This window comes from Enoplosus armatus, chromosome 23 (assembly GCF_043641665.1).
Source record: "Enoplosus armatus isolate fEnoArm2 chromosome 23, fEnoArm2.hap1, whole genome shotgun sequence".
NCBI lineage: Eukaryota > Metazoa > Chordata > Actinopteri > Centrarchiformes > Enoplosidae > Enoplosus > Enoplosus armatus.
Window position 1 is genome coordinate 14,016,309 of NC_092202.1, and position 9,563 is coordinate 14,025,871.

General features: G+C 49.9%; 1 protein-coding gene across 2 annotated transcripts in view; it reads left to right on the forward strand.

Annotated features, from left to right (window-relative positions):
• nrxn2b (neurexin 2b) overlaps positions 1–9,290 on the forward strand; it is a 506,666-nt gene extending 497,376 nt beyond the window's left edge. For both annotated transcript variants that reach the window (XM_070929958.1, XM_070929959.1), the window contains exons 21-22: positions 535–613; positions 8,407–9,290. In XM_070929958.1, coding sequence (XP_070786059.1) covers positions 535–613; positions 8,407–9,290 — 963 coding nt within the window. The remainder of the gene's footprint in view (positions 1–534; positions 614–8,406) is intronic.
• Positions 9,291–9,563: the final 273 nt, after the last annotated feature.

The following is a 9,563-nucleotide window of genomic DNA, read 5'->3' on the forward strand; positions in this document are numbered from 1 at the left end:
CGAGACCCCCCCGCCGATGTACCTGCTGGACTTTTTAAAACCCTGCACCAGCAGACTTCGCGTGTCCACCGTCGCCTTTATCGTGTCTACGAGCTTGGTCAAGAACGAGGGACCCCCCCCGATATAGGAAGAGACATATACAGTAAAGAGTAAGAAATGAAATGATGGTTGTGCAATCGTGCTTGCCGTGCCTGGCGTTTGTGCCCACACAGTGGAGCAGGCCTACTGTTGTAGACCAGCTCCACACCTCTTTGATTGTGTTTGGTCAGAAAGGCCTTGTTTTCCCTTTGACTTCCCTCAAACTCCCCATCTCTGCTTACATAAATACACATGGGCGCTAGTCATAAAGCCCACCCACCTCCATATTTTGCTACTACCAACAAAGTGCTCGACAGTATCTCCATGTTTCCCCTGTTTGCCTTAGCTTGTGTGTAAGTAGGCCTCAGTGGAACCAAAGACCTTCCCCCGTGACGCTCCGTACGTCCAATAAAATGTATCCTGACTCTGTCTCCTCTGCTTTCTCTGTCCTCCCAGAATGCGGATGACCTCTTGGTAGCATCAGCTGAGTGTCCTAGCGATGACGAAGACTTGGAGGAGTGTGAGCCTGGAAATGGTGAGTCAACTCAGGGAGTTCTGTCTTCAGTACTTGGTGTCCAAAAAAACAAAGAGCAGCCTAGAAACAAAAGTAGACTCACCTAGTATGTCGCTACATCCCTTCCTCCGCTTTTATGTGACACGTTGCGACTGCACGGCCCCTCCGTGTGCAGCTCTGATTGGCCAGACGTGTGCCCTTTCTTATTGGCTTTCAAAGCAGCAGGCAGTCAGCAGCACTGTGGTCCATCAATTGCTCATCCAAGTGGTAGTGTCTGGCATTTACCCAGCTGTTGCGCCAATCTCCTGCCCCGATTTTAACAAGGCAGGACACTTTCAACACGGAAACGCAGCTTGTTCTGCACAGCGCACAGCTGTAGCCTGGCAGGCCCGGTGGCTGAGGCCACTGTTAGTGCGAACAGCGGGTCAAGCAATGTTCTGACACCATGACAGGAGGTGGATGTTAAAGGCCATGTGTTTTACTCCCTGCCTCCGCGGGTTTCCAGCTCTATTAAGCTGGCCATGCTCGAAAACTGCCCAGAACCCCCGTACGGTGAAGCGGTGCGATCCAAGTGGCTGCCTCCTCTGCAGTAAAGAATCAGACGATCGAGATATGCAGATCCACAGCTGATGACACTTCACCCTGAAAAGATCCCGCCCGACAACGTTGTTGTTGTTGTTAAACGGCATTACAGATTGAAATGACTCTGGTGTGGGTGGGACGAACACAACAGTTGCCTCAGTGAAACCTGTACCACTATGTGTGGTGCTAGCTTCTGGGATTCACATGGTTCGAAACTGTCCTTCTGGGACCTTCATTAATAACGCCTAAGATAAAAGCCATCTTTTAAAATGACGTTTAGAAACGCGCACTTGATTTCCATGACGTCGATCGACCGTCGCAGATCGAACACATTCAGCCAAACACGCGAGCAACGTAAAAAACAACCAATGATTTTATCGAAAGGTCCAATCTCTCGCTTTGTTCTTCGTTTCCAGTTGAAGTCACGGCGACACGAGCGAGACTAACTAATGAAGGACGAAAGAGTACGGATCGCCATGTTGTCTTTGCGAAAGGCGTTCCACTCTCCCAGGCTACATTTTGGACGTTTTTTTTTCCAGGAATGGGGGATTAGCGGCCTGAATAAAATACATGTCGGACTGTTAATGGCAGGAGATTATAGTAATCGGTATGTTTGTGCGAGGAGGAACTGATCTGAACCTGTGTTGAGAAACTCGAATGTAGCAATTCTCCTGCCGTTCTCCCCTGTAGGTGGCTGGGCCCGAAATAGAGACTCAATTCCCTTCTTATCGAAAGGAGAAATGAGAGTTTTTTTCCGGTGGATGCTATGCCCAGGCTTAATCTCCCATGGGGAAGCGCAACTCTCTCTCTCTCTCTCTCGTATGCCCACACAAACACACACATATAGCGGCAGACACGCTCACCTTTCCAGACAGACACTTGTCTCTCTCTCTCTCACTCCGTGGGTGTAAAGTTTTCTCTCTGCACAGCCGTCTCCCCCCCCCCCCCCCAGAGAAACAACAAACACGCCATATCACACCTTTCCAGATGCCACAAGAGTTCCAGCGAAGGCAAGCCTGTGTGTGTGTGTGTGGGGGGGGGGGGGGGGGGGGGGGGTGTCAGATAAGTCCTGGCGAAAACTGTGAACAAGGTGAGAAGAATCAACATTGTCCGCAAAAAAAAACAACATGTCACATCACCACAAACACAGGCCTGTTGTCGTCGTATCCCCGGCGTTTTCAATTACACGTGAGAATGCAGCTCTGTGTTATTGAACCGCCGTCAGGACAGCGGAGATGTTAAGCACAGCTGTGGATTTTCTATTAAGCTGAGCGAGATACGACCGGCCGTGAACTCGTGGGGATCAATGCGAGTCCTTCCTACAGCGCGTGCAGCTTTTTGCGCGGCGCGTTAACCCTGCAGCTGGAGCACTGCAACGCACAATTCAAGGCATGTAACTTGTCCCCCCCTCCCCGTAACATTTTCATCCGGGACAGGGGATCGGGACTGCGGGCCGGCCACAGTCGCGCACTCGGCCCGACGAGCTCGGAGTGGACGCGCAGATGAGCGGGGAAAGAGCTGCCGGGAAGGGGCTGCTCGGTGAAGGGCTGACCCTCGTTGAGATGTGTGTCACGTACCTCTGCGCTCAAAGCGGGAGAGAGATATAGGGAGAGGAGGGGGAGAGAGAGAGAGAGAGAGAGAGAGAGAGAAGGAAGAGGATGCGAAAACTGGGAGTGAAATTCCCGCAAACGATTTCTGCCTCTCCCACCAGGCTAATTAAACTTTGACTTTGTTCGGGAGCCTTAATTACATCAGCCAATTAAAGCCTCGGTTTGGATCCTCCAGTCTTGTTAATGAGCCTCTGTCATGAGAGTGACAAGACTTAGGAAGCGGGGACCTGGATTACCAAAGATGAAACGTATGCTGGGGGGGGTGAGTGAACATGCGCACACAGACGTATAGAATACTGCATATTTAACGCAGGAACTCGAAATTAGAGAAGACATTACACAAACGTCTCTTTCTCCCAACAACAAGCACCGCTCATTAAATCGGTTTCGTTCAATCTCCACGTTCCGCACTCTGTCTTTTCTCTACCTCGGCACGACCTCACTCCCGCCCCCCCCCCCCCCCCTCCCCGCATACCTCCCACCTACTTATCAGTCCCTGGATGTTGTAGGCGCTATATCGGTTTTACTCTGACAAGATCAGAGCATCTGAGGAGCTCCTCAATAATTCATCAGACGACACGCTTATAGAAGACAACCTGCAAATGTTCTTTTGAGGCCCGAGGAGTGGAACTAAGAGATCGGGTGATAGATGAGGGCCGGCCCAGAGCGCTGACACCTCCCTCGCCCAGGCGTGACTCGGAGCTTGCACGGGATCGAGCAGTTTGGGTGCCACTTATTTGTCGGCGTGACCTCCCTTAGTATTCAGGGGTGGGGATCACGATACGATATTATCACGGTACTTAGGTCTAGGTTACCTTTTTCCAACTGCAAATGATGTCCCCAAAGGAAAACCTTGTTGACACCTGCTCTAATAAGATAAGATTTTCAATCCGTTCACCTCCCTTCAATCATTTTTACTGCAGCAGAACGGGATTCTCCAGCAGGCAGACCTTCACGGCCTCGTTGTCTTTATACTTTATATCTATCCATAGCCTGACGTTAGCTCTTAACTTCCGGCGATTCCATTCAAGCTTCAGAAATCACAAAATGATAGCTAACTTCCGGATTCACCCGCAAAAAATATGCCACCCCCGCAGCGCTCCATTGCAGTTCCCGTGCTTTATGCACACTGTGTATGCGGCCGTCGGAGGATTAAACGTAGCTTTCACAGAGAGAAATCAGAGGAACATCCGTTGGCTCTGAAGAAATGAACGCAGACAGCTCAGTCTACTGTTAAACGCACATATCAACAACAAAACAAAAAAAAATAACTGCATTATTCAACATTATTCCAGATGCCTTGAAAGCATTTCACTTCAAAACTGGTCAGTGGTGCAATTTTTGTTCATTAAGTACTTCTGCTGCAAACCATCCATGTTTGTAAAAATCTTACAGAAGTCATTATTAAAATCTGATGGAGCGGATGGAGAATGCGCTTCTCTTTTTTTTCCCCCACTGTTTTCTCAGCAGGGTGTCTTTTCTGCTGGTTGACAATTAGTCTCAACCACCCAACGCAGTTATTCCTTTTGTACTTTAATTTAACAAACACACTGGGAAGGACGGCACACAGTGGCAAAGAGATGTGGCGCAGATGTGCTTGGTTGCAGCGCCGTGGTAGGAGAGAAACAAGATACCGGGACCACGGCGGAGGCCAGAAACGGGCCTAAAGCGAAAAAGCAGGGAGGCGGTGAGGCAGTAGGTCTTGATATCTCTTCATCAGGGTAGAGGTTCTTCCGTCGCGTCGTCTGAGATTTATGCCACGGCGAGGTGGAAACACCCGGGCTGGGCCGCAAAAAAAAAAAAAAGAAAATCCACCCGGCTTCTTGGAGTGGAGCCAGGCGCTGATGAGCTGTGGGGAGGTGACTTTCACCGTAGCCCGCGACACAAGCAGAGCACCATCCCTTTGTGTCAAAGGAAATCGCTTTTTGCCCGAGAGCGACAGCAGCAAACACAGCAGTTGTATGGAGTTGCATGTATGAAGACACAGGTGTCCCCCCCCCCCCCCCCCCCCCCGTTGCACAGATTATATAGCCATAATTGGACCTATTGTGGCGTGATTTAAAAGCAAGCCAGGGAAAATATATTATGCTCGGACACACTCTTAGATTCTCCATCTGCAGCCTAATCAAAGCTGAATTATAGAATACTCAAACTCCGAACAACCTTTTTGCTCTAAATATTTCAAATGGATGTGAGCGGCGAGACGTGAGCGGCAGAGCAACGACGCTTGTTGGGCGGCTGACAGAGATGCATCAGTATCCATCTGCCCCGTTCTCATTTCGAGCAAATAGAAGGGGATGACTCATACCGGCAGCGATGTGGAGTGGCGTGTGTGGGTAAAGATAAAGAAGAAATTTCATCATGTGGGCTAAACGTGGTTCCACTGCCTCAGCTGTTCAAATCAATGGAGTCAAACTCAATCAATCAGGCCGAATATCTTCTGAGTCTCCCTCGCTTTAATGCCTAAATGACAGTGTTACGACGTTGAAGAAAGAGACACCCACGCACTGGAGTCGTTGCTGTATGCATTTTTCCGGCACTGTTTGCATCAGAACTGGTCCCAGTCAAGCCTGGTTTTGGTTCAAACATTGCTGTGTTGGTCCAGAGCGAGGTGTAATGTAAACTGAGGGCGACATAGAATGGACCCATGACGTGCCTCCCGCTCACTTGGGTCCACGCGATCCACCACATCGTGGGTTTCCCTTCGGTTTCGCGTCCGCCCGCGGTTCTTGACGGCCTTCAGCAACGGCAGAACACATCCACGAGCACTCGCGTCGTTCCACTTGTGTCAGGCTCCTCGCTCAAAGCCAAACGTTTCTCGGGCCTTGCCGGCAACCTGCCGGTGGGTGTTAACTGAACAATCAGAGCTGCACACGGAGAGGAGGGGCTGCGGTCGTGGAGAAGGGGAGCGCCAATTGAAGTTGTTGATTGGTTTAAACTGCGGGCGCAAGTAGGCTCGGGAGTGCGCGACAGGAAATGAAAAGATGGCTCGCTTGATAGCTGCCCGGAGTGCTGAGATGTGGCTCAACTCTGTGTATGAGGGCTGAGGTTCATTATTTTTTTTTTTAGTAGCCGCTGCCTGCCAGTCATGTGGGATGATGACATATGGCCTTCAGGCTCTGGCTCCACTGAGAGTGCAGCAGAGTGACGCGAGGGATTTGTTGGAACAATCCTCTACTGTTGAAGATCTTCCTCTCCTGTCTAAATAATCATTTAAAAAAAAAAACATGAGGTCCAATTTTTTTTTAAGCGGTAGTTTAGCGGTGTTTTCCTGATTCTGCAAATTCCCTAACAAGGCCGTCGCTTTGCGGCGTCAGTCGGGTGCACTGGAAGTGGGGCACGCAGTGAGCGGAGGTACCTCCTCTGTAATCGGCGGGCTGGCTCGCCGAGCAGAAGGTATCGAGCTTGAAATTGCACTCGCTTGTACCATTGCAGACAGATGGCAAAGTAAAGATAGCGACATTACCATCTTGTCCGTCACCCCCCCCCCCCCCCCCCCCCCAGTCCCACGAATGTCCTGTATCTCCGAGGAACTATCTCTGAGGGCCCCCAAAACTGTTTTTCTTCTCCTGTGACTTTGACAAGTTATTAAAACCAAAGATTCTTCTTTCTTTCTTTTTTTTCTCTTTTTTTTTCCCTTTCTTTGTTCCTCAAATGTGCCACCACGCTCTGCTGTCCTCTCAGCCTTCAAGGTGAAGCGCAGCCCTCAAACGCAGAAAGAAAGAAAATATAATGGAGAGAAATAACTTGGGCATTGCCATGGAAACTGGGCTTCGCAAGCGCTTGCACAGGAATAAGAAGTTAGAAAAAGGGTTGAAGAAAAAGTTGTTTTTTTTTTGTTGTTGTTGTTGTTGCATTTACAGCTCTCACATGTTTCTCTCAAGTGTGTTGTTTTATGCTGATGTGTTTAGTGGCTCTTTTAACTCCATGCATCACCCTCTGTAACAAAGCCTTTGCCATTCTTTGAGTGCAAATGTATGGTTGTATAACTGACAAGGTCTGGGGGGGCTCAGGGTTTGGGGTGCTTGAGCGTTGCTGAGCTGAATAACGGCCACGGGGGACAACCCCCCGACCCCCCCCCCCCCCCCCTTACACTTCCCCCATCATCCCTGAACTGCCTGATCCAACCCCTCTCCCTCGGAGCCACTCTGATTTACCTCATCAAATGAACAAAGAGCCAGAGTCATGATTTTATGCTGATGATGTTGGCATTTCTCTGGTCATGTTTTGCTCTTACCTTCCCTTCTTCTTCCCCCCCAAGATGTGCCATAATTAACCCCCCCTCCCCCCTGCCATGTTTTCAAATGTTTCTTTGACTGTGCCCCTTAGACATTTACCAGAGTGAAGGGCGAATTGTTATGAAGTCAAATGTAGTGTATACACAGACTGTTACTGATATGTTCTGCTAATATGTCTAACCCTCAACTCCAGCTGAGCCTCCAGTCTGTGGTAGAAGGACTCCTCCTGAGTGAATGCAACTTTTTACAAATTGTGTTATTACACGCCCAATGATCTTCATCTGTCTAATTTGGGTGTCTCATTTCACAGAGGGCTAAAATCCGATCACATAGCCGCAGCTTGACAACAAATTCTGCCTCATTAAGACGATTGTTTGACTGTGTTAACTTGTGTCGGTGGCTCTTTGCCCCATGTTTATGTGTGGTGTTTTGGGAGGGAGGTGGGCACCGTGGACTTGATAAGGTAGCGGTAGTGTTTAATACTGTCTCTCAGTGTACTGTATAGTGTGCGCTGAGAAATTAGGGGCATCAGTTTCCTGTAGCAGCTCCTGAGGGTTTGCTTACAGATTAAGGTAATTAGAAATGAGCCATGCCCCAAGGGTGGGGGGGGGGGGGGGGGGGGGTATGGGGATTGTGCCTATTTCTTTATCAGAATTTTGAAAAAAAAACAAAATGAATAACTCAATATATTCCCTTTACATTATGATTCTTTTTCACACAATAAAGAAACAAAAGAGGAGAGGAGGTAAAGGGGGGGAGGAGGGGGGTGGGGGTGTTGGTGGTGGTGGTGGTGGTGGTGGTGGTTGGGGAGGGGGAGTTGTTTATCAATATCCGAGAACAATCTTACACAGCTTTCTTTTTGTAATTTTTTTTTTCATGCAAAAATCATGCGGCCAATTTGTTGATGTAAGTGACCTGAACCTCGTGGTTTGCTATCTTATTTAACCAATCACAGCAGAAACATCTGAGCGCCAGCGTAGGTAAGACTAGACAGTTAGCCGTGAAGGATAGGCTGTGTAGTACAGTAGATGTTAAGTTGTTCAGTGTAATTTGTAGTCTACTTTTATCTTGTATTAGTGATATAACAATGTAGGCCTATGCAGTACAGGGAGATAGGTCAGAACAGTCAGGAACAGGCGCAGGATAGAGTATTTTATTACACCTTGTATTTTATTTCAGTTCAGAGTTAGTCAGCATATTAACTTTTTAAATAGAACAGACTAACTAAACTTATAGAACTAACCTCATGTTAGGCTTTAGTGCTGTTCTAATGCTGGTGTTGCTGTATTCATTTGAACTGTTTTTCTTTTGTTGATCTGGAGGTGGTCTCTTTCTCCGGCGGTCTCTAATACTCTTTTCCTTCGTTGTCTCTTTCTTGTCCTAGGAGGTGAATTAGTGTTGCCCATAATAACGGTGGATTCCCTAGACCCCCCGTCAATCGCCACCCGCTACCCAGTAATCCCCCCTCCCCCTACCACCTACCGCCCTTTCCTCACCCTGCTCGAAACCACCAAAGAGTCCCTTCCCTTGCCCAACGGCCGGCCCCCCTGCCCCTTGGACCAGGAGGACTGCGAGGAGACCATCGAGGTGTCGGCATATGGCTCGGGGGAGATGACAGAGTCGGATGACGAGGACTACTCCCCCCTGGTCACCGACAGGACTGTCCTCCCTCCTCCTCCGGCCGCCGAGGGTGGCGTCCAGAACCCCCGAGACCGCCATTTCTCCCGCTTCCCCAACTCCCATCGCCCACCTCTCTCCTCCACCCCTACAGCAAACCCCGACCAGCTCAGCCCGCATATCAAGCCTGCCGCTGGCGGCAGCAGCAGTAGCAACAACAAAATCCCCGCCGGGAAAATGAACACCCGGGACCAGGTGCTGCTGCCGCCGGCCCACCCCTCGTCAGACCCAGGCCACCGCAGAGTCCCAGGAATAACCTACCCCCCAAATTTCCCCCATGTTCCCACTCCAGACCCCACGTCTCCTGAGAGAGGGCTTCCGGGCGCCGTGGAGGTGCAGCAGTCCAGTAGCACCACAGGAATGGTGGTGGGCATCGTGGCGGCCGCCGCCCTCTGCATCCTCATCCTGCTGTACGCCATGTACAAGTACCGCAACCGCGACGAGGGCTCCTACCAGGTGGACCAGAGCCGCAACTACATCAGCAACTCAGCCACGCAGAGCAACGGAGCCCTGGTGAAGGAGAAACAGCCCAGCACTGCCAAGACGGTCACCAAGAACAAGAAGAACAAAGACAAAGAGTACTACGTCTGAGGGCGCCGTGACACACAGAGACAGACAGCAGACGCACTTAGAGAAGGAAAGAGACGGGCGAGAAAGAGAGAGAGAGAAAAGGCAGTATATGGAAGATGGCAAACATAATATAGAGGGTAATTCATTTAATACTCAGTATTGTCAGGTGGCCATACATGTTACCAATTCCAGTCTAATCGGAGAGAGGCAGCAAAGTAAGGCGGCAAGGACGCCATGGTTCCGTTCACACCTTTCAGCGTTGCTTGGATTGATTTGACTCATCAAACGTTAACC